General features: G+C 32.9%; 1 protein-coding gene and 2 pseudogenes across 1 annotated transcript; all 3 read left to right on the top strand.

The window, feature by feature from the left end:
* Nucleotides 1-5,347: 5,347 nt before the first annotated feature.
* On the top strand, nucleotides 5,348-8,991 carry LOC113711162 (7-deoxyloganetin glucosyltransferase-like; annotated as a pseudogene).
* Nucleotides 8,992-17,614: 8,623 nt separating this feature from the next.
* On the top strand, nucleotides 17,615-19,712 carry LOC113712930 (7-deoxyloganetin glucosyltransferase-like). Its single transcript, XM_027236568.2, has 2 exons — nucleotides 17,615-18,199; nucleotides 18,557-19,712. The coding sequence occupies exons 1-2, from the start codon at nucleotides 17,680-17,682 to the stop codon at nucleotides 19,480-19,482; spliced, it is 1,446 nt and encodes a 481-aa protein (XP_027092369.1). The 5' UTR covers nucleotides 17,615-17,679; the 3' UTR covers nucleotides 19,483-19,712.
* A 5,003-nt stretch (nucleotides 19,713-24,715) lies between these two features.
* Nucleotides 24,716-25,664, top strand: LOC113711159 (7-deoxyloganetin glucosyltransferase-like; annotated as a pseudogene).
* The last annotated feature ends 764 nt before the right edge of the window (nucleotides 25,665-26,428 follow it).

Here is a 26,428-nt window from a genome sequence, read left to right as displayed (position 1 = left end):
AAAGTACTCATTTTCCCATAAACAAATTTATTTATCGGATAAAATAAAAATAAATCCATTTTTCAATAATACACCAGTTCTTTATGACTTTCCTCCATTATAAGAACAGGGTACCCATTTTCTCATAAAAAATTTATTTATCGAATAAAATAAAAATAAACCCGTTTTCCAATAAAACACCAATTTTTTATGGCTTTCCTCCATAAATTATCCATTTACCCATTTTTCCATAAGCTAATTTATTAGTTGGATAAAATCAAAATAAAATTAGGTTGAATGGCAAATTACCCTTTAGGATACAATGGAAAACAAGAAACTAACCTATAGCAAGTTTAAACTCCGTTTCCACTAGCTATAGATATGCAAGAAATTATTTTTGCAAGCTCAAGATGCCTAATTTATAAAGTTTCAAGCAACATTTAGAACCGTTATAAAAAGCAACTTATTCATTCTAAATTTTTATTTGGGATAATTTCATAAACCTCCCTGGAGGTTTCTAACAATTTTACTTGACACTTACAAATATTGAAAAATCTCACTTGCCTCTCTTTTTTTTTTTTTGGGTGTGAAACTCACTTGCCTCCCTTACTTTAAACTATTTGTTTATTTACAGCTCATTTTAAAATATAATATTAAAAAATTCAGTTTGAGTATATTAAAAAATATAATTCCAAATTTACCCTTTCGTTGTCTTACTTTTTATTACCAAAACTTGAGTATATTAAAAACAAATAAAAATAAAAAAGTATAAGGATTTATTCTGATTCGATAAAATATAGTGCATTTTTTAAATACCAATAGTTAGTATTTGAATGTTTATTTGAAGTTTTTACAAGTTACAAAAATAATATTTTGGGTAGTCTATAAAGTGTTTTTGAGTTAATTTATGAATCTTTTACATATTTTCAATTTTATTTTATTTTTTTGGTCCAAACTGATGTATTGAAAATGAAAAAGATACAAGAAGAAAAAAGGAGAGTTTTTGGAGAAAATGAAAGAAATTGAACTGATCATGTTTGATCAATGTTTTGAAAATGGTAGAGTATTAAAATATACCAAATCACATATAATGTTTCTATATGGCTGACCTTCTCCACGTGCTTTAGGACTACAACATAATCGGTCCGTTAGCACCTTTATTTTCAAATATACGTGTCATGCTCTGCTCCTCTATCTATGGTAGGAACGGTCAATGCCCTTCCCACCATAAAGGTTTCCACAGGGGAAACCCCAGGTATTCAATCTAACATCACGCCAATTCAATCCGAAAAACATTTGTAGCAGCTGAGAAGTCTAAACTTGTGTGGCCAAGTTAGATAATGAAATCATAAAGTGCATAAAATTGATTTGAAGAAAGAGCAAAATAATTAGCCAATGGCTCAGTGGGCAAGTCCCTCCTTGGACCTCTCACCTGTAGCAAAAAAAATCTAAGAGTTGTGCCATAATACTCTCTTGGTCTAGTTGGGTCTGTATACCCACTAGCCCCTACCACAGCTCGATGAGCACCTCTGTAGAGATGGAAGTTGTGTGAATGGTGGGTTAATATTGGGGACAATTTCAAAAACCTCTTACTTGAGATTTATTATTTTGCAATATTTAGGTCGAATCAACAATTAAAAATGATATTAGGAGAGAGAAGATATTAATATGATTTCACCATTATCTCTCGTCTACTAAATTGTTTATTTAATCTGATACCAACCCAAATATTAAAGAAAACACTAGATTTGCTGTTTATCATCAGGATTTAAAATCATATATGATATCAAAAATAGTATATCATTTTATATATCACTTAATGTAAGATTCAAATTACTCTTTTTAATTACGAATCCACTATCAAGCATGATCAATAACAAATAATCAAAAAAATTTGCAACTAAAATATTATAAGGAGTGAACTTTAATACAATAAAATCTCAATAACCAATCTTAATATGCTGACAAGAATATTTATGATGTTAAAATTTGTTCTCTATAATATTTTAATTTGCAATTTTTTTTATTATTTGTTGTTGATCACATTTGACAATGGATATGTAATTAAAAAGAGTAATTTAGTCCTTGTATCGAGTGAAAAATATAAAATGATATACTATTTTTTGATGGTATATATAATTTGATTCCTAATGATAAACAACAAATTTGAGTAATTTTTTTTAATATGTGAGTTGATATTAAATTAATTAAATAATGTAATAGATGAACGACATTGATTGAACTATGTTATCTTCTCTCTCCTAATATCACTTTTTAATTATTAGTTTGACCTAAATGTTATAAGATAATTAACCTCAAGGGAAGTTAATATAATTTTTGAAATTTGGAGGAAAGCTAGTGAAATAGTTAGAAACCACAAAATTATCCCTTAAAAAATTGACAGAACCTACAATGTACGGAAGATTATTCTTGAGACCACTTGGTGAAACATAATATGTAAAATTTGTTTTAAATAATTGACAGGAGCTGCCATGTGAAACATTATGTTACACGTTGTGGAATAGATAGGCCTTTTCTATGCCTCCGTTCGAATTAGCTGTTTTTGGAGTGATTTTGAAAAATTTTACTGTAGCAGAATTTTTAAAGTATTTTTTTAGAATATATTTTGAGATATTTAAGAGTAGCAGAGTTTTTAAAATATTTTTTAAGAAATGCTTCTATTTATTATGTGCGTTCTACAAAACCCTTTACCTTGAGTACATTAAGGTGCATTACGAACGTTGTCAGAAACTTCACGCCTTTACCTTGAGTGCACAAATCCTCCAAGCATGATTTACTACGGTTTTCATGGGCTCCCAAAATTGGTCGCACTGGGAATTGGTGTCTACTTTTCCCCGTTATAAAAAATTAATTGAGATAATTTTAGAAACCTCTTAAGAGGTTTTTGACTATTTCACTGACTTTTGTTCAAATTTTAAAAATTACACTCACATTTCTTGAGTTTTATTACTATCACTTATTTTTTTTTCCAAATAATTATTGTCTAAACATAACATTTACTATAACTTATTGTCTAAACCTAACATTTACAGATTTTGCATTGCTGGCCAAGGGACGGCCATATGTCGGTTGGGCCACAACCGTCTATGTCCATCCTATTCACACAAAAAGTACAACCAACCCGACAAACAAAAAGGACTTTGGTGGAGAAACAAATAATTAATCATGGGTCTATCTAGGAAGGTGTTCACATTTTGAAAAAATAATGTTAATTAAGAAAAATATATAAATATAAAATAGAATAATAATTGTTAGTTTGAATTCATATGATAAGTTGGGTATGATCTAAGACTCTAAGTGTACTAATGAGTATCAATTGGATATTCATTAGAAAAATTCATTAACTATTGGTTAGAAAAGCATATTGTGTCTTAACTCTAGAAATGAACGAGTTTAATTCTGCTCAACCTACTGGTCCCTCCTCTTAATTTAATTTTAAAAAAATCAGACATATATAGCTTCCTAAGGCCAGAAATGCCTTGTGGTAGAGAATTTCCAGTATTTTATTTATTTATTTTGTTTGGACAAAGTATCTTTTGAGCATTAATTCTGGAATTTCGGGCAAGCTCTGGCATTGGTAACGACTCGAGCAATGAGCTCCCCTATTCCATGTGGAATTTGATCAAACAACTTGAGTAATGAGCTCTCTTTTTCCCACAATAAATACGCAAGCATTGAGCTCAAAAAAATTCAGGTGGCGTTTGGTTTGCATGTTGGAATTGGATTCGAATTTAGAATCATTCATCATGGATTTAGAATGGAGTCAATCATTCCAATACATCTATTTAATTCAGTACTAGGATTGTATATTATTACTATAGTTGATGTTTGATTCGCTGGCTCTTTGTAAATGGGATATAAGAAATTTTCACTAATTAAATAAAATATTATATATATAATTAAATATAATTATACAAATGTTATAAGATAAATATATAATTATAATTATATAATACATATAAATATTAATTATAATAATATTTTATATAATTATAATGTTTATTATATATTAAATATAAAAATTATTATATATTATTATATTCATAATAATAAATATAAATATAATTATATAATTTGTTAATATTATATACACATATATATTTTAATTATATGCACATATAATATATATTTATAAATATACATATATAAAATAAATATATTATTATACAATATTAATAAATTGATAACATATTGTATCAATATAATTATGTTTAATTAAATAATTATATTATATATTTATATAAAACATTATATAATTAACTAATATTATAATAAAATATATAATTATAATTATAAAATATATGTAAATATTAATTATACTAATATATAATTATAAAGTATATTATATATTAATTATAAATTTTTGTATATATTATTATATTTATAATAATAAATTTAATTATAATTATTTAATATATTATTATATACACGTATATAGTATAATTATATGCACATATAAATACATTTATAAATATATATAAATAATATAAGTATTATTATATAATATTAACAAATTTATAATATATATTATATAAATATAATTATATTTAATTAAATAATTATAATATATATTTTTGTAATATATAATATATGTGTATATTATAATTATAAATATATTATATAATTATACTAATATTATAACAAAATATATAATTATAATATATATTATATACATAATTATATATGTATGTATATAATTATATATTAATTTTTTAATGGGTGGCGAGACAGGCCCCATTTTTAAATGGGAATCAGACTTGGGGTTTATCCAAAACCCTCCAAGTTATTAGCGACTCGAGAAATTCTAAATTTTTAGATATGATTCCAAAATTTCGATTTTCATAGGAGTAATCCAAATAATAATTATGGGATTTATTCCAATTCTCCATTCGATAACCGTCTTACAAATGCCACCTCAGCTTCTGCTACATATCTATTACACCTTTTTGTTACCGCCTTCACGAAAGATTTGTCCAGTGGACGAAGAAATGAAGAACTTCCAGCGTTTTATACTTTAATTTTGGACAGATAATTGAAAAGAAATCACAGCATCGATGGTTAAAATCTGTCAATTTGCTTTAAAAAATTGACAGAACCTGTCATGCGCTGAAGATTATTTTTGAGGACCACTTGGTGAAACATTATGTTACAAGTTGAGGAATAGATCGGCCCTTTCAATATATTTGCATAGCCTCTTCTTTGGTTTTTTCTTTGCCATCACCCCAATTCCTAACTTGTGACTGCTCTGTAATAACGTGTCTTTTCCTTTGCCATCAACCCAATTCCCAACTCGTGGCTGCTCTGTAATAACTTACAATTTGTCCACTCAAATCCCCCGGCAAGAAGAATGGTTTCCATTGCTCTTTTGGAGAAAAAGCCTCATGCCGCCTACATAATAGCTCCAGCTCAGGGCCACATTAAACCCATGCTAAAGCTAGCCAAGCTCCTCCACCAAAACGGTTTTCATATTACCTTTGTCAACACAGAATTCAACCGCAGGCGCTTACTAAAATCTAGAGGTCGTGATGCCCTCAATGGATTGCCTGATTTCCAATTTAAAGCCATTCCTGACGGACTTCTTCCTTCTGATGTCGATGCTACCCAAGATATTCCAACCTTTTGTGAATCTATTAATAGAAATTGCTTAGGTTCATTTAGGGAGCTACTCGCTACACTCAATTATACCTCTTCCCCAGAGTGCCCCCGGTTTCTTGCATAGTTTCCGATGGAGCAATGACATTCACTCTAGCAGCTGCTGAATAGTTTCTTGAATAGTTTCTTGCATCCCTGAAGTTCTTCTTTGGACAGCCCGCGCATCTTCCTATTTGGCGTATTTCCAGTTTGCCAAGTTTATCGAAAAGGGTATCATACCAGTCAAAGGTACGACTAATTTTTGATAAAAAATTGTTAGTTCAAAATTTTTCGAGGTCATTTATTTTCTTCTTCCATGTATTTCTGGAATTAAAAAAAAAAAAGGAAAGAAATAGCTTGAACAGTTACTGCTTCTTTCTAAAGTACTCTTGACTCATTTGACAACAATATTCTTGCGTGGTTCACTGCATTCTACTCATTGGTGGAAGCAAAACATTGACTTTTGTGGGCAAAAAATTTCATTTCATGTAATAATAGAGTGCGAGATGTTTACATTTTAACTTTGAGTGGGTCCAATCCCTTTCTCCTTGCAAGTTCTATGATTCGGATGTTTTGGTTGTAAAACATTTGTGGCTTGCAGATGCTAGTTACCTGACAAATGGATATCTAGACATTGTTCTAGATTGGATTCCAAGATTAGAAGGTACAAGTTTGAAGGATCTTCTAAGTTTCTTAAGAGCCACAAATCCAGATGAATTTATGCTAAAATACATCATGCAAGAAACTGGGAGAGCTCGAGAGGCTTGTGCCATCATTATAAATACCTTTCAACAACTGGAACAGCATCTATTACATGCACTTTCATCTTATCTTCCTCCGATTTATCCCATTAGGCCGCTAAACATCCTCGATAATCAAGTTAAGGATAAGAATTTGAAAGAAATTGGATCAAATCTTTGGAAAGAAGAACCTGAATGTCTGATTCGAAAGATCCAAACTCGATGGTTTATGTCAACTTTGGAAGCATTGCTATTATGACACCTGAGCAACTAGTCGAATTTGCATGGGACTTGCTAATAGTAAACAAAACTTTTTATGGATTTCAAGGCCTGATCTTGTTTCAGGCGATTTAGCTATTCTTCCGAGTTAGTTTCTTGAAGAAACCAAGGAAAGATGCATGTTTTTTGTTAGAAAATTGGTTTAATTTGTTTTAGATAGGTTTCTTAATTTGTATGGAAGTAATTAATTTTCTAACTAGTTTTGATTACTTAAAGCAGTAGGCAAGGAAATTCCTAGTTTGTTTAGAATTTAGAAGTCATTTCCTATTCTGTACAAGTTTAAGAATTAGTATTGGTTTCCTGTTATTATTTGGTTTTTGGCTCAATAATATTCTGTATTAATAGGTGAGTTAGCATACTATAAAGTGACACATAATGAACATATAATGATGACATGTAACCTTATACATAGGATGAGAAAAGATTCTTGGAAGACGAGAGATGGTATATAAGGGTTGGATTTGGATTTAAATTGTATTCTTATATAGGATTTTTCTCTCATAATAAAGAATGGATATTCTCTCTGTGGATATAGGTTTAATGATGAATCGAACCACGTTAGATATTGCATGCCGTTTATCTTTCATACTTATGACTTATTTATCACTAAATTGTTGTTTGTTCCGCGTTTGGATCTCAACAAGTGGTATCAGAGTTTGATTGTGAGATTGGGTTGCTCACAAACACTTGAATCTTAACAAATTGGTATCAAAGCGGGGTTTATGGTTGGATCCTGGTTGATTATTGAGATCAAATATATTAGTGTTGGTTGCCAACTGAAGAATTTAATGAATGATATCTTTGTTTCAAGGGTTTGACAAAAAGCATTGGGGTGAAAAATGAAAAGTCGAAAAACATGAAAACATTTGATGGTGAATTTAGTCAGGTGATTCAAGAGTCAAGAAAAATGTGAAGTCCAATATTAATTTTGGACATGAACCAGTGGAGATGTTCTCGCAATTCTAACAGTTGATATTTTATTCCAGATGATTTTTTTATTTGGATTATGTTCTTTAAGTGGCATGACATGTGTTCTAAAGAAACGAAGGGATCTAATTTTCAACACAAGAAAACTCTGATAGCTACGAGTTTTATATAATAGGTGGAGTATTGAAAACCACACCTGGCAAGACAGTTCTGAGAATAAGAAGAAGTATGGTGATTTTACTGTTTGATTGTCTCAACGGTTAGAAATATAACTCACAGAAGGAGATTTCGAATTGCAAGTGGTGGTGAGAAAAAATCCTACGAAGAGAGATGGTAAATTGAGACACCTTCTCACGAGTCAACAGGATGTTGGATTTAGAGTAACTACACTTATTCATATGTTGATTGAATCAATTGAATGTCAAGACTGTATTGATTCGGATGTGTATTTGATAATTGAAGGCAAATGGTTTTTAAAAGAAATATCGTACGAAGTGCAGATTTGTAGGAAATTGATTAATTTTTTTAGGTGAGTTTCTTAATTTATGTGGAAGTAACTAGTTTTCTAATTGATTTTAGTTACTTAAAGTAGTAGTCAAGAAATTTTCTATTTTGTTTAGAATTTAGAAGTTATTTTCTATTTTGTACAAATTTAGGAATTAGTATTGATTTTCTGTTATTATTTGATTTTTGGCTAAATAATATTTTTTTATAAATAGGTGGATTAACATATTAGATATTGATGCACAATGGGCACACAAGAACGACATGTAGCCTTAAACATAGGATGAGAGAGGGTTATTGAGAGATGAGAGATAGTACATAAGGGTTGAGATTGGGTTCAAATTATATTCTTGTATAGAGTTTTCCTCTCATAATAAAGAATAAGTGTTCTCTCTATGGACGTAAGTTCAACGATAGAGTCGATTATGTTAAATATTGTATGTCGTTATCTTTCATATTTGTGGTTCATTTGTCATTGAATTATTGTGTCTTGATATTTCAATAGTTATTTGTTCCGCACTTGAATCCCAACATGTTTGCAAGTTGGTGCTCTAGAGAGAAAGTTCTTAAGTACCCTTTTGTCGGAGGATTCTTAACTCATATTGGATGGAATTCCACGATTGAAAACATTAGCTATGGGCTGCCGATGATCTGTTGGCCTTTTTTCGCTGACCAACAAACTTATTGCTGATTTTGCTGCACAAAATGGGGCATTGGATTGGAGATAGACAATAATGTTAAGAGGGATGATGTTGAAAGGCATGTTACAGAGTTAATGGTAGGAGAAAAAGGCAAGAAGATGAAGAGAAAGGCCTTGAAGTGGAAAAGATTGGTGGAAGCAGCTACGCAACAGGTTTACTTCAATCTTGAGAATGTGATCAATCAAGTGCTTTTCAATCCAAGACACTAGACACGTTAAAGTGAATGTATCCAAATTATTCTCATGCTTAGCTTATTGAATTTGAGACTTGGATACTGTTAGTGAAATAATAAAAATAGGCTGATACACTATAGAGAAGAATAAATACAACCTAGAAAGAAAGAAATGATCGAAAATAACAATAATAACAATCCGAGACTTGTGAGTACAATTTTATTCTCTCCCTCCAGGTAGAGTGCTTGAGATTAAGTAGGAGTCTGTCTCCCAAGATACAACGGATTAAAGGTGAATATGTCAGCACCAAACTTTTTTCACCACAGCGAACTCGAACTAGAGCAATATGGAACATTATAAAAGATGAAGATGCTAGAATGAAAAATAGAGAGAGCCTCCGTTTTTGAAACAAAAGAGAGATATTTATAGATGCTGGCCAATGATGACTGTTAGAAATTGACAACAAGTGTTAAATTTCAGATAATTATCTTCACGTTTATCAAAGTACCACATTCATGTACATACATGTATCTCAATAAGATAACTCCAAAATCATGTATTAAGTACATGAATCCTATCCAAAATCATGTATCAATAATTAATATACATGAATCCTATGAATGATAGATAATTATTCTTGGATTCTTTCAAGAGTGCCATTATGAGAACAATTTTCTCATTCACTCTATAATGGATATAGCCATTTTTCCAACAATCCCCCACATGAATGGAAAAATTGTTTTGATTTGACTCTACAGTAGTGTTCCACGACTGAAACCTGCATAAGATAGGTTGGTGTTACCCGTTGAACCTTCTCTTGTGAAATACACTTACTTTATTAGCAATTCAGTAGACATGATGTCTTTGAACTGTCCCGCTTTTTAGTGTAAATGGACCATATATTTCACACAGGAATCATGCTCCATTTGTTCAGTTCTCATAGTTATGCTCATTTTGCCCATGAACATCAACCTAGTTCAGCAAGAGTTTTTAAGAATTGAGCCCTAAACAATTCTCTTTTGAAGCGGCCCCACTTCACTCTCACATAGGTGATTTACTTAAGTCTTCAGTAATTAATTACTTCACTTAAGAATCATTAAAGCATACCATTGTGCTATCCTTAATTCTCATTTGCGTCATTGTTTCATTATGGAATGGGTCTAGGGATATCCTCCCACAATGACTATGCTAAGGTTTTTCCCATTTTGGAATGTCTTCAAGGAAATGGTGTAGCTATTCAGCTTCTTCTCCATATTTGTCCAAGGCAATGAACTCATATTCCATTGTAGATCTAGCTACAATAGTTTGTTTAGAAAACTTCCAAGATACTGCCCCACCGGCAAGTGTGAACACATACCCACTTGTGGATTTTGAATCTTTTAAATCAGATATCCAATTTGCATCAGCATACCCTTCTAAAACAGCAGAGTATCTAGTGTAATGCAGTCCATAGTTTCGAGTGTACCGTAGGTATTTAAGTACCCTTGAAATTACTTTCCAATGATCAGCACTCGGATTGCTTGTAAACCTACTCAATTTGCTTACTGCATATGCAATGTCAGGTCTAATACAACTCATTAAATACATTAGACTTCCAATGATTCGTGAGTATTCTACTTGAGAAATATTCTCTCCTCTATTCTTAGATAGATGGAAACTATTGTCTAATGGAGTTCTTGCAATTTCAGAATCATTCTTATTGAATTTTTCTAGAATCTTGTCCACATAGTGAGTTTGGCTCAAGACCAAGCCGTCTGGTATTCTTGTAATTTTAACTCCTAAAATTACATCAGCAAGCCCCATATCTTTCATGTCAAATTTTGAATTCAACATGTCCTTGGTAGACTTGACCATTTTATCATTACTACCAACAATAAGTATGTCATCTACATAAAGACATAAGATGACATAACCATGTTCTGTTTCTTTAGTATAGACACATTTGTCACACTCATTTATTTTGTATCCATTAGTTATCATTGCATTGTCGAACTTTTCATGCCATTTTTTTGGCGCTTGTTTTAGTCCATACAATGATTTTACTAATTTACAAACTTTATTTCCTTTTCCCGGAGTTATGAAACCCTCAGGTTGCTCCATGAAGATTTCTTCATCTAAATCACCATTTAAGAAAGCCGTCTTTATATCCATTTGATGTATCTCTAGATTTCTCAATGCAGCGATAGCAAGAATCATTCTGATAGCATTTATTCTCGTAACAGGAGAATAAGTATCAAAATAATCCAAACCTTCTTGTTGTTTGTATCCTTTGATTACAAGTCTGGCTTTGTACTTATCGACAGAGCCATCAGGTTTCATTTTCCTTTTAAAGATCCATTTGGACCCTAAAGGTCTACAACCAGGAGGAAGATCCACTAACTCGCATGTATGATTCTGTAAAATAGAATCAACCTCACTTTTTATTGCTTTTTTCCACAAAAATCCTTCAGAAGAACTTACAGCTTCTGTATAGGTTTGTGGTTCCTTTTCTAATAGAAAAGTTGTGAAATAATCTCCAAATGATTTTTTCACTCTAGCTCTTTTGCTACGTCTCGGTTCATCTTGTTGAATCAAGTCATGATTATGTTTTTCTTGACTCATAACTTCATGTGTTTGCTTTGATGAACTTGATGCACCATTCGATTTACAAGGAAACACATCTTCAAAGAATGAAGTATTTCTTGATTCCATTATCATACTTTTATGTATATCCGAAATTTCTGAATTATACACAAGAAACCGATAAGCAGCACTATTATGTGCATAGCCAATAAGGATACAGTCCACAGTTCTAGGACCTATCTTTATTCTCTTTGGTGCTAGAATAGCCACTTTTGCAAGATACCCCCACACTTTCAAGTATTTATAGGATGGTCTCCTACCTTTCCATAACTCATAAGGAGTTTTATCTTATTTTTTTCGGGGTACCCTATTTAAAAGGTAATTATTTGACAAAATAGCTTCACCCCACATATTTTGAGGCAATCCTGAACTTAGTAACATCGCATTCATCACTTCCTTTAGTGTGCAATTTTTCCGTTCAGCAACACCATTCGATTGTGGTGAGTAAGGTGCAGTTACTTCATAAACAATTCCATATTTTGCACAATAATCACCAATAGGTGTTTCATATTCACCACCTCTATCACTTCTTAACCTTTTAATTCTCCGGTTAAGTTGATTTTCAACTTCATTCTTGTAGAGAATGAATTTTTCCAAGGTTTCATCTTTACTTTTGAGCAAATACACATAACAGTATTTTGTGCAATCATCAATGAAAGTGATAAAATATTTATTACCACATCTTGTTTGAACAAATTTCAAATCACAGACATCTGTGTGAATCAATTCAAGAGGTTCGGTGTTTCTTTCAATTGTTTGAAACGATGACCTTGTTAATTTTGCTTCTACGCAAATCTCGCATTTATGGTTTGAATTGATGTGAAAGGAATGAATATGATCCAAGTTAATTAGTCTACGCAAAGTATCATAATTAACATGACCTAGTCTACCATGCCATAAATTGGAAGATTCAAGCAAATAAGCAGAAGATTTATTCTTATTATTTACAATAGTCATTACATTCAATTTGAACAACCCATCGGTTGTATATCCTTTCCCTACATACATCCCAGATTTGGATAATATAACTTTATCCAATTCAAAAACCATGCGAAAGCCATGCTTGTTCAGCAATGATCCAGAAACAAGGTTCTTGCGGATTTCTGGCACATACAGAACATCGTTCAAAGTCAATGTTTTGCCAGAAGTCATCTTTAGCAACACCTTTCCTTGACCTTCCCCATGAACATTTTTTCACCTTCAATTTTTTCGAAGGTAGTGAACAGGTATTTGTTTGTGCAAACATGTCTTGTAACTCCAGTGTCAATCCACCATTCTTTCGGATTTGACCCTATCATATTTACTTCAGAAACCATAGCAGTCAGGTTCATGTTTTCCATATCTCCGTCGATTTTATCAAGCAAGTTCGCTTCATGCTTCTTCTTCTTTGGAAGCTTACATTCAGTGGACTTGGGACCTTTTTTGTCACAGTTGAAGCACTTTCCTTGGAATTTCTGCTTAGAGATTTTCCCTTTTGCCCTAAGATTTCAATTTGGCTTTTTACGTTTGGAGTTTTGCTCTTACTTATACTCCACAATATTTGCTTTAGCATCAACAAAAGTTGTTGCCTTGCAATCAGAACCCCTGTTGTCTTCTTCAATTCGAAGTCTAACGATAAGGTCCTCCATACTCATCTCTTTACGCTTGTGCTTGAGATAGTTCTTGAAATCCTTCCACCCAGGAGGTAGCTTCTTAATAACAGCAGCTACTTGAAAGGTTTCACTCAAAATCATGCCTTCAGCTAGAATCTCATGCAAGATAATCCGAATTTCTTGCACTTGACTGATAACAGTCTTGGAATCCACCATTTTATAGTCTAGAAATTTTCCAACGACAAATTTCTTTGCCCCGGCATCTTCGATTTTATATTTCCGATCTAAGGATTCCCATAATGCCTTTGCCGTCTTGTGTATTTGATACACGTTATACAGCGAGTCATGCAAGCAGTTCATGACATAATTTTGACAAAGGAAATCGGAGTGCTTCCAAGCATCAATAGCACTGACAGCTTGTGCATCAGTTAAGCCTTCAGGCAGCTTTGGAGCATCCTCACTTAAGAATCTCGAGAGATTCAATGTTGTCAAATAGAACAACATCTTTTGTTGCCATGTCTTGAAGTTCAAGCCATGGAATTTCTCAGATTTCTCACTATGGTTGGTAGAAACCAAAGGAGTAATCTTTCCTTCAGGTTGTTTCACAATTGTGCCAGAGGCAGAGGCATCAAAAGTAGATTTGTTGGTTTCTCTTCCTGGAATGTCAGCCATTGAGAATGAATCTGTTTTAAGACTATTAGTGAAATAATAAAAATAGGCTGATACACTATAGAGAAGAATAAATACAACCTAGAAAGAAAGAAATGATCGAAAATAACAATAATAACAATCCGAGACTTGTGAGCACAATTTCCTTAAAACAGATTCGCCCTCTCCAGGTAGAGTGCTCGAGGTTAAGTAGGCATCTGTCTCCCAGGATACAACGGATTAAAGGTGAATATGTCAGCACCAAACTTTCTTCACCACAGCGAACTCGAACTGGAGCAATATAGAATACTATAAAAGATGAAGATGCAAGAAGGAAAAATAGAGAGAGCCTCCGTTTTTTAAACAAAAGAGAGATATTTATAGATGCTGACCAAGGGTGACTGTTAGCAATTGGCAACAAGTGTTAAATTTCAGATAATTATCTTCGCGTTTATCAAAGTACTACATTCATGTACATACATGTATCTCAATAAGATAACTCCAAAATCATGTACTAAGTACATGAATCCTATCCAAAATCATGTATCAATAATTAATATACATGAATCCTATGAATGATAGATAATTATCCTTGGATTCTTTCAAGAGTGCCATTATGAGAACAATTTTCTCATTCACTCTACAATGGATATAGCCATTTTTCCAACAGATACAGATATTGTTGGCCTTGTATTGAGCGCATCGCTGTAATGTTTCTTCGGTCCTTTTTGCATTTATTTCTTTGTTGGTAGTTTGGTTGAAAATGTAATTGAATCGAACTCCAATTCTTTACAAGGTAAATTTTTGTGAAACGACGGCCTATGTCAGTTTACTTGGAGTTAAAAATGTGCAAATTCATTTTAAATCTTCTATTGCTTTAAGGAGAGGAATTAGCAGAACGAAGGCTAATTGGTTTGATATCGTACTGCATGGGATTTTAATCGGCTTTTTCCTCTGTATAGGTTTTTTTGGTCTGTGTATTATTTAGCCGTTTTCTTTCCTCTTTTGAGTGTTGAGTTCTGATTGCAGCTTTGAGTTGCTCGAACAGGCTTGTGCATTGTATTGAGATATTCCTCTTTTTTTCACTGCTTTGAGATATTTCTTTTTTTCTTTTCAAATAATGGTCCTATAGTAGGGGACTCTAATGGCCAATTAAGTTAGCTAAGTTGGTTAGATATTTCTCTTTGTAAACTTTTTTTATGCTTATGCTGTAATAGAATAAGGCTCAACCTTAAAAAATTGAAACAAAAAATAAAAAAAAAGGGCAAACATAAGACTCTCATGGAGTTATTGAATTGAAAATTTGTCTAATTTAATTAAATTAAATAATTCAATCCACATGTTTTGAACAACATATAGAGAAGCAGGAGGTAGTACGAACATTTAGAAAGAGTTTAATTTGATGAAAATCTTCTTGGTGGTTTCTTGTGCTTTGAATTGCACAATAATTCAATTGTGAACACGTTTGATAAAACTAAAATTTGCAAACTAAAATTTGAAATTTTAATATATTATATTACTAAATTATTAAATATTAATATGATATATTTGATTGTATATCACATCAATTGGTAACTGAATAACTTCTCACTTTTGCAGCAAGTTTGCTTAAGAGATTCAGTGTCATTTATTCAGATGTGCTATTTTTTATTATCAAATGCATCTTATATGCTGAATCTGAAACCCTGTATTTTCATAAATTGCATATTCCTTCCTCAAGTCGTATACTAATTGTTAACATAAGTAACCTCTTTGAAGTTGGAATTAATCACTTTCTTAGTTATCCCGCCAAAAAAAAAAGAATTTCACTTGCAACAACTATACAAAACTACAAGAATTGGAGTACTTTTCTCGTAATTAAGCAATTGATGAGAAATTTACGTAGACCACTTGTTGCATATTGGTGGACTTGGCATGCTTTCTTTCTGATCTCTTCTTTTGTTAGGATTTCTAACGTGACTGTTGGATTTAACTATTTGCCTAAGCCGGCGAAACCAAAAGTTGAAATAGTTTAATCTTCACCTGTCTTTTTTTTTTTTTTGTCAAAATAATCCTCACCTGTCAAGATACTAGAATTGCGCAATGGATCTTCTGTTTCATACTCTGTGCCACTCTCTGTGCCACTTTTTATTATATTGCTATTTCTCCTACATAAAAATCATGTTTTAGCTCTTTTTTGTTTCCTAAAAATCAAATAACTATTAATTGAGTAATATACAAAATTTAACAAATTCAAAATATCAAAATGCATAAAAAATGAGATTTTTTTTATGAATTTTCTACTGTATTTTAAATTTTCTATTATATATTGTTTTTTGAAGGTTTTGTATATACAAAAAGGAACTAAAACATAATGTTTATGTTGGAGAAATAGCAATATAATAAAAAGTGGCACAGAGAGTGGCACAGAATATGAAACAGAAGATCCATTGCGCAATTCGCAACGGATCTTCTGTTTCATACTCTGTGCCACTCTCTGTGCCACTTTTTATTATATTGCTATTTCTCCAATATAAACATCATGTTTTAGTTCCTTTTTGTTTCCTAAAGATCCAATAACTATTAATTAAGTAAAAAATAAATACAAAACCTTCAAAAAACAATATATAATAGAAAATTTAAAATACAGCAAATTCATTAAAAAATCTCATTTTTTATGCATTTTGATATTTTGAATTTGTTAAATTTTGTATATTACTCAATTAATAGTTATTGGATTTTTAGGAAACAAAAAAGAACTAAAACATAATTTTTATGTAGGAGAAACAGCAATATAATAAAAAATGGAATAGAAAGTGACACAAGATGTGAACAGAAGATCCGTTGCGATAAAATTGTGTCTTCGCCATTGCCCAGAATAAAGAGTATTTCTTCGTCTATCAATTAACTCGCCGACGTGGGCAAACTAATGGTAGCTGAATATGCCTCCTCAACGGTGGAGGGCCGCACCGTGGTCCTACCAAATTATCAGCTATGGCCTCTGAGTAATCGTGAAGGGTTCACGTCATTCCCCTCACAAGTTGTACATACAAAAAATAAAGGAGTGCATGTATCTAAACCTCAAATTGCCACGGACTAATCCAAGAAGAGAAAAATGAATAGACATGATGGAAAATCAAATGGATTTAAGAAAAAATATAAAACTATAGTTGACTAAATCAATTGGTAGGGGATTAGAAAAGGTCATCCTGGCTAAACTCTAAGGAATGGGTTTGATTCCCCCATAATCCAGCCCTCCGCTTAATTTAATTCAAGAAAATCAGAAGCGTGGCGTTTTCAAATGCCAAAAATGTCTAATGATAGAGAATTCACAGCTTTTTTCTTCTATTTTATTATTGAACCCCTTTTTGGGACGATAAAGAAGTCTAACTTTGATTTCTTGAATTGGAGGTAACCTCCTAGTGTTGGTGATAAATACGCAAGCACGTAGATCACAAGTGTCATTTTTTTCTTTATTATATGTATTGTATTCACCATTTTGTTTTGTTCCAACTTACTCAGACGTTTCTTGAGTACGTAGATGAAAAAAATGAAGAACTCCAAGCAATTATTTTAATCCTTTGGACTACGAAAGAAGTGTTCCTAGCAATAGACTAATGACTATTAACAGATGTTAACCTTTCACTTTATGAGATTGACAGCCTCATTATTTTGAAAGCCACTGCGGAAGACTATTCCCCGGTAGACCGTAGACCCAGCCCGAAAAATATTACTGCAGCAGTACTTTGCCACTGATCGACTCCGTCTATATAAATGAAGCTACCTTTTCATCAACTTTGCAATCGTTCCAATCCCAAAGCCTCATAAATCCCATTGACAATTTCCATTTAATCTGTTCAAATTCCCCTGCAAGAAGAACTGAATGGGTTCCATTGCTCCATTAGAGAAGAAGCCTCATGCAGTCTGCGTACCAGCTGCAGCCCAAGGCCACATAGGCCCCATGCTGAACCTAGCCAAGCTCCTCCATCACAATGGTTTCCACATCACCTTTGTCAACACTGAATTCAACCACAGGCGCTTGCTTAAATCCAGAGGTCCTGATGCCCTCAACGGATTCCCTGATTTCCAATTTAAAGCCATTCCTGATGGACTTCCGCCTTCAGATGTCGATGCTACCCAAGATGTTCCAACCCTTTGTGAATCTATGGATAGAACTTGCTTAGGTCCCTTCAGGGAGCTACTTGCTGAACTCAACGATACATCTTCCTCGAAAGTACCCCCAGTTTCTTGCATAGTTTCTGATGCGGTAACGGCCTTCACTCTTGCAGCTGCTGAAGAACTAAGCATCCCTGAAGTTCTTTTTTGGACCGCCAGTGCATGTTCCTACTTGGGGTACTTCCAGTATGCCAAGCTTATGGAAAAGGGTATCATACCACTCAAAGGTACCAATTCTTAATAAAATAATTTTTTGTCAGTGTCACCATTTTTTTGCGGACCATTTTTGTCAGTGTCACCATAAAATAATATTTTGCTTCTTCAAGCACTGTCAGTACTATTCTCATCATTTTTTTTTGTGGTTTACTTCATATAGTCATTGGCGGACGCATAACATTGACTTTGTAGTCAAAATTTAATTTAATGAATCAGAAAGTGTAAGATTTTTTTTTTCTTTTAACTAAGTTGGAAAATATTTGTTTTTCAAGAATATGACTTTGTAAAAAGCATCAAATTTTGCACTGCCCCCATGCCCTTTGAATGATTCTGATGATACTTGGTGTCGTACATCTTATGCCTTGCAGATGCCAGTTATTTGACAAATGGATATCTAGATACTGTTCTAGACTGGATTCCAGAATTAGAGGGTATACGCTTGAAGGATCTTCCAAGCTTCTTACGAACCACGAATCCCGATGATTTTATGGTGAAATTCGTCCTGCAAGAAACTCAGAGAGCTAGAAAGGCTTCTGCCATCATTATAAACACCTATCAACAACTCGAACATGGTGTATTAGATGCACTTTCATCTTATCTTCCACCAATTTACACCATTGGACCACTACATTTCCTTGATAATCATGTGCATGATAAGTCTTTAACAGATATTCAATCAAATCTCTGGAAGGAAGAGCCAGAATGTCTTGAATGGCTTGATTCGAAAGATCCAAACTCTGTGGTTTATGTCAACTTTGGAAGCATTGCTGTTATGACACCTGAGCAACTAGTCGAATTTGCTTGGGGACTTGCTAATAGCAAACAAAACTTTTTGTGGATTTTAAGGCCAGATCTTGTCTCAGGCAGTTCTGCTACTCTGCCAAGTGAGTTTCTTGAAGAAACCAAAGAAAGAAGCATGTTTGCAGGCTGGTGCCCTCAAGAGAAAGTTCTCAGCCATCCTGCTGTTGGAGGATTCTTAACTCATAGTGGGTGGAATTCCACAATCGAAAGTATTAGTTATGGGGTGCCTATGATCTGCTGGCCATTTTTTGCTGACCAACAAACTAATTGCTGGTTTTGCTGCACTAAATGGGGTATTGGAATGGAGATAGACAATAATGTCAAGAGGGATGAGGTTGAAGGCCTTGTTAGCGAGTTAATGGCTGGAGAGAAAGGTAAGGAAATGAAGAAAAAGGCCATGGACTGGAAAAAATTGGCAGAAACGGCCGTGACAGATTCAAACTTGAATCTTGAGAATTTGATTCATCAAGTGCTTCTCAATCCAAGTATTTGATACATCAAGAACCGTGAATTTATAGAGTTGTTGGGCTCATTGAATTTGAGATTTGTTTAGAGATTTTCTTTTTAATTACTCATACATGCATGGTTTGTTTTGAAAAATGTTTCTCGAGTTATTTCATGTTTAATTTTTTTCAATTGCTGATCCGTTGTTTGCTGCAATATTTCAATATGTGTAACTGATTGATTAATGTACTTTGGCATTCATAAACGTAGCTTGGACAATTTTACATACATGACTTGAGCTCCAGTTACTAACAAAAAGTTCGATTTATGACTTCTTAGAGAAAATGGCCCCATCGATTGACCCGAGTTCGAAGGTGCAAACGCAATTTGAAATGTGTTTAAGAATTTACTTTGACCGCTAAATGTATTTAAAGATAAAACAAATCCTAAACGAAACTACGGAATGGCATGAAACTAGAGGACACGTACGAGTTTACAGAAAGAACGATTATGATTTAAGTTGATAAAATGTTGTACTACAATTTAATTTGATTTAAGTTGTGCAATTTTACATAAGAATTTCTCCTTCATCGGATGTTGGAACATATGAAATTTGAATTTGTCTAACAAGTGACCCTATGCAGTTGCTAGAAAAGTCCATCGAAACAAAGAATTCTTTTGAGAAGTGCTCCTTATTAATATTAATATTAACATGGGTAAATTTTTTTATACATTATTAGTAGATAATTTTTTTATACTAACAGGTTAGATCACATTATATAAAATAAATTCAAATTTGAAATTCAAATCATACACGTAACATACATTTATGGTTGTTTGTATAAAAAAAATCATTATATTATCAATGTATAGAAAGTAAATTCTGTTAATATATGTAATTCGTCCTATTTTGGTGCACTTATTAACACTTTTGGGCTCCTATTAACAGATGATATTATTTGAAAGCATTAGGGAGGGAGTGCCCACACATTGCACGGGTATTTGGTACCTGTGATTAAAAATGTTTTTTAAATAGTTGTTTGTTGGTGGTTGTGTTGTTATTTCGTGGAGTTTCGAAAGTATTTAAATTTATAGGAAAGTAAATGAATGAAGATAAGAGTTGGATATCATACTAAACGATAATACTTCATAGCATATGTTTCAATAATAGATTGTCTGCAAAGGCCATTTAAGTCTCCCTTTCTTTAAATTATTATTCAACTTGCATTTCACAGATTATGGGTAATTTCATTAGCTATATGTCTGCTCTTGAGGCTAAAATATTAATCAACCTGTTGATCAAGAAGGACTATAGCATCTGTAAAAAAGCTATTTAAGTTTCCCTCTCTTCGGATTATTATTCAATTTACATTTCATGAATTAGAAGTAATTTCATTAGTTATGTGTCTGTTTTTGGGGTTAAAATTCAAAGACACACTCATCTTGTATAGTGTGAGGTTTTGTTTCCCATTATTTTGGTTCATCTTTTTAGCTTTTTGCAGCAATTTTAGTTTTGTTTATTTGTATAAGAAATCATTCATTATTCTATAATATAAGAGAGCACTCATTGAAGTTGTTTGCTTGATTGCTTGAAGGAGTTTTTACAAATTCATCACTGCCTAAGGAAATCAAACCATTTCTATTACCTTTGCTTAATTAGAAGGTATATGTAAAATACTACCAATATGAATGGCTTAGTAGGTGTTTATTTTATTAATTCATCAGTGACTAAATAATTCAAACTCAAATCAGCAGTATACCATGTAACTTACCAATTCACAATGTTTCAATATCAAATTACTATCAAAATGAATTTCATATATGAATCACTTACTACATGCAGCAGAAAACACACCATAATTGAAGTAATTAATTAAAGTACTTTTTTGGATTACCTTGTTCTAGATACCCCTTAGAAAACTTTTTCTTGCAGTTGCTCCAAACCTATTACATCATAACCGCACCATTCAAATTATACAGACCAACCAAATTTGTGAAAAAAATCATAATATTACAGTTAAATTACGCAATTAGATTTTCAAATTTTGAGATGGAAGCAGTTACCGACGCTACACACCACCAAACTCACCCACATAAACAATAAAATTAAGGAACAAAACTCACCTCAAGCTAAACCACCGAAAAACCAATACTGAGGCATTAATTCATTAACATACCCACGTTTCCTTCAGTTTAATTGAGATGTAAATGGCAAAAACAATTGAATATGTTTCAGGCAATTGAATATCCTCAAGTGATAAGATTACAGTAATTAATGTGTCCTCATTTCAATTGCACAATAAATACTACACTTCAAGTAAATGTGTCTGTAACACCATTTAAGTAATTACACCAATATATAAACTCGATACAAAAACGATGATAAAACAGTCTCACATTCCAAAAATATCCTAATGTCTCCATAAATTTACGCTTTAAATGTACAAACATGAGGAGATTTCTGTACATATACCAAAACACATGCTACCATCACCTGTACCCAAAGCTAAAAATAAACTCTACATCATTCCACATTTTGAAAATGCCCCTATCTATGCGGTTGAAATTCAAAACCTCTTTTTGACTACAACTCATTCTTATATAGTATAAGGAAGTGTGCGCTTTGACTTAAATAAACGTGGAACATAAGCCGATATGCAGATGATCTTCTATTTATTGCGTCCTAAAAAACTAGACTTGTCAATCTGATTCCAAAAATCTAGGCCTATCAATCAAGCCATTTGAGTCCGATTTTAATAAGTTCAAATTCAACTCATATAGTTAGTATCACTTTCGGATCTTGAGTTATGAGTTTTGGGTTGATAAATATAAAACTCATACTTGACTCACAAAATATTCTGCTGTGAGCGTGACTTGGGTTTAACCCAATATAATTATTAGAACTATTAAGTTTTAAAATTAATTTAATATTCATATGACCACAACATTAAAACTTTTAAAAAAAAAAACACAAACTTGGAATTAATATTAATGACAGGTAGCAATAACATAACAGTAAGCTTGCACCGCTAACTCATGGGCAAGAAGGACTTGGTCCCTGCCAACTTTATATAACACAACTTTAGAATAGAAAGACAACATAGTTATAACATCATTAATGACATTCCTAATATTAGAGGTGATTTAGACGACCTACAAAGCCAAGATTTAGTTACTATATATTTATTTGGATATAATTATATACACCTATTGTATAGATTATTATACATATAATTATAGATTAACGAGCCAAGCATGTATCAGGTGTGAGGCTAATAAAGTTCAATTTTGACTTGCATTTAATTCGGGCTTCATATTTAATTTAAATTCAAGCTAACTCAATGAAGGATTAGATTCATCAATTTTTTTTTCAGGTTGAGTAGGCCCAACTAACTCCAATCTAATCTTATTAACAGTCCTATCAAAACAACCCTTCACCTTAAAAAAAAAAAAAAAAAAAAAGTTACCTTGAGTACAATAAGGAAAGTTACGAACGTTGTCAGAAACTTCACGCCTTTGCCTTGAAATTGAAATAAGAGTTTGCCCATTCTAAAATGCATCATCCAAACCGAAGCTACTAACCACCGTGACACTAAAGGACACTGTAGGATGTTACCCAGGATTATATGTGTTCGTCCTACAAAAACCTTTACCTTGAGCAGATTAGGGCACGTTACGAGCATTGTCATAAACTTCAAGCCTTTCCCTTGAGTTAGGCCTGTCAACGGGTCGGGTCTAGACCCGGATCCGGACCGGATCCGTGAAATTATTGCGGGTATGGGTAGGGATTTAATTCCGTTTTCCGGATCCGGATCCGGATCCGTTTTGTCAAATAAAAAACGGGTCGGATACGGAATATAGTATTCCGGCCCGTATTAGACCCGGATCCGGATATAAATGAATTAATAATTTTAAATATATATATTTACCAATATAATTTGATTAGAGTGATGTATTTTAATAAAGTTAATTTGATTTCTTTTCTTATTTGGTTTTTTCTTTGCATTAGTTAAAAATTAGTTTACAAATATATTTTTTTTTCATTTTTATTAGAAATTATAAATTTTGCTAAATTTGTTCGGGTAGACCTGGATCCGGATCCGGAACATAGAATAAAAGACCCGTCGGGTAAACGGGTCGGGTCCGGATCCGGCATAGTAATTCGGGTCCGGGTCCGAAATAATGAATTCCGGCCCGGACCCGGCCCGTTGACAGCCCTACCTTGAGTGCATTAAGGCGCAATATTCATCTAAGCTCAAAGGTTTGCACCTTTAGGCCGGGACGTAGGACGCATAATACATTAGGTTGCATTTGGATTGACATTTTATAGAATTTTTATTAAAAAATATACTATAATAATTTAATGTATACAAGGTAAAAAGGTGATTAGAAAATATAAAAATAGAAATAAAAAAAAATTCTTTGAAAAACTTCAATCTGAACATGGCCAAATCCAAATCCAAGCCACTCCACCCTATTTTGGGCCTGCTCAACTTAGAGCCCGTGCATCTTGAGTTCTAAGTTGTAATTTAACTCACTCAATTAAACAAACTAAAAGAAATATGAAATCAATTGCATTTGGATTACTATGTTTTGAAATTTTTATAAAAAAGTTATTGTAATGATTTGATATATGCAAAATAAAAAAGTAATTGGAAAATGTGAACCAATGGCCAGCTCAACTTAGAGCCCGTGCATCTTGAGTTCCAGCTTGTAATTAAGATCACTTAAATAAAGAAACCAAAAGAAATATGAAATCTAAATGAAGGCATCAAAAATTGGTCACATTGGGATTGTACATCTACTTTTCTCTCTTATGAAAGATTAAACTTGACCTTGTAAGGAAAATGTTAGGAAAAAGGAAAAAAAAAAGAAAAAAAAAGGAAGCAGCAGCTTTTGAAAATTGAATATGAAAATTACTTAATATTAATATTTACATGAACAAAAAAACTAAAATGTACAATGTGTTTTTTTCACACAATAGTGGAGCACTCTAAAGTGTTAGGGTCAACAAGGGCAGGCAAAAGATACTTTCTCCCATTTGTACCCACTGCATTGTAGCTTGCACCAGTGGTTTTATCCCATTTGTACCCACGCATAACATTGACCTTGTAGTCAAATTTTAATTTAATGAATTAGAAAGTGTAAGATTTCTTTTTTCTTTTTAACTAAGTTGGAAAATATTTGTTTTTCAAGAATATTTCTATGTAAAAAGCATCAAATTTTGCACTGCCCAAGTTGCCCTTGAATGATTCTGATGATGCTTGGTATCGTACATCTTATGCCTTGCAGATGCCAGTTATTTGACAAATGGATATCTAGATACTGTTCTAGATTGGATTCCAGGATTAGAGGGTATACGCTTGAAGGATCTTCCAAGCTTCTTACGCACTGCGAATCCCGATGATTTTGTGCTGAGATTCATGATGGAAGAAACTCAGAGAGCTAGAAAGGCTTCTGCCATCATTATAAACACCTATCAACCACTCGAACATGGTGTATTAGATGCACTTTCATCTTATCTTCCACCAATTTACACCATTGGACCACTACACTTCCTTGATAATCATGTGCATGATAAGTCTTTACCAGATATTCAATCAAATCTCTGGAAGGAAGAGCCAGAATGTCTTGAATGGCTTGATTCGAAAGATCCAAACTCTGTGGTTTATGTCAACTTTGGAAGCATTGCTGTTATGACACCTGAGCAACTAGTCGAATTTGCTTGGGGACCCGACTTGCTAATAGCAAACGAAACTTTTTGTGGATTTTAAGGCCAGATCTTGTCTCAGGCAGTTCTGCTATTCTGCCAAGTGAGTTTTTTGAAGAAACCAAAGAAAGAAGCATGTTTACAGGCTGTTGCCCTCGAGAAAGTTCTCAGCCATCCTTCTGTTGGAGGATTCTTAACTCATAGTGGGTGGAATTCCACAATCGAAAGTATTAGTTATGGGGTGCCTTTGTTCTGCTGGCCATTTTTTGCTGATCAACAAACTAATTGCTGGTTTTGCTGCACTAAATGGGGTATTGGAATGGAGCTAGACAATAATGTCAAGAGGGATGAAATTGAAAGCCTTGTTAGCGAGTTAATGGCTGGGGAGAAGGGCAAGGAAATGAAGAAGAAAGCCATGGACTGGAAAAAACTGGCAGAAATGGCTGTGACAGAATTTAACTCAAATCTTGAGAATTTGATTCATCAAGTGCTTCTCAATCCAAGCATTTGAAACATCAAGAACCGTGAATCTAAAGAGTTGTTCTTCGACTCGTTGAATTTGGACTTGGTTAGAGATTTTCTTTTTAATCACTCGTAATGCATTGTTCGTTTTCAAAAATGTTTCTTGAGTTCTTTATTTCTTGTTTAATATTTTTCATTGTGATAAGAGACAGAAAAGATAACATTACTCTTGTGGCCAAAAGTCATATTTAATCATAACCTTTTGGAGCCTTTAAATAGGCAAAACGCACAACTGAAATCCCTAAAGATCAGGTCACATATCTGGCACCTTCTCCATAACCCCACTACTCCTAAAGACTAGACCATTAAGTCACTAAATCTGCTGACTAAATTATAACTGAAAGACTCCAAGTACACAGCAAATTCCTAAACTCTAGGCCACTAAATGATTGACTCCATTTGAAAAACAAGTTAAACAATAACATAAGTAAAAGTTTCAACAATCCCTCCCTTAAACTGATGTTTACTAACATCAGTTTACAACCTTGACTGAACCTAGGTTGCAGAGATCTAGTAATCCTCTGAGTTTCACAAACGATTCTCTCTTGAGCGCCTTGGTGAATATATCAGCAACTTGATCATCACTCTTACAATGCATCAAATCAACAGTTCCATCTTTGCAAAGATCTCTCAAAAAATAAAGCTTTACATCGATGTGCTTGCTTCTTTGTATAGCACTGGATTCTTTGATAACTTGATTGTTGAGCTATTATCACATAGTATTATAGTGGCTCCACATTGCTTGAACTGCAACTCCTCAAGT

Source organism: Coffea arabica, chromosome 10e, assembly GCF_036785885.1.
Source record: "Coffea arabica cultivar ET-39 chromosome 10e, Coffea Arabica ET-39 HiFi, whole genome shotgun sequence".
Lineage (NCBI taxonomy): Eukaryota > Viridiplantae > Streptophyta > Magnoliopsida > Gentianales > Rubiaceae > Coffea > Coffea arabica.
Note: the sequence above shows the minus strand (reverse complement) of the source record. Positions and strands in the feature narration are given on the sequence as shown.

What these genes read in the sequence shown, in the direction of transcription:
- LOC113712930 (XM_027236568.2), top strand. Translation starts at nt 17,680, where the DNA reads ATGGGTTCCATTGCTCCATTAGAGAAGAAGCCTCATGCAGTCTGCGTA. An exon ending in GGGTATCATACCACTCAAAG is followed by an intron (nt 18,200 to 18,556) that starts GTACCAATTCTT and finishes TATGCCTTGCAG; the next exon opens with ATGCCAGTTATTTGACAAAT.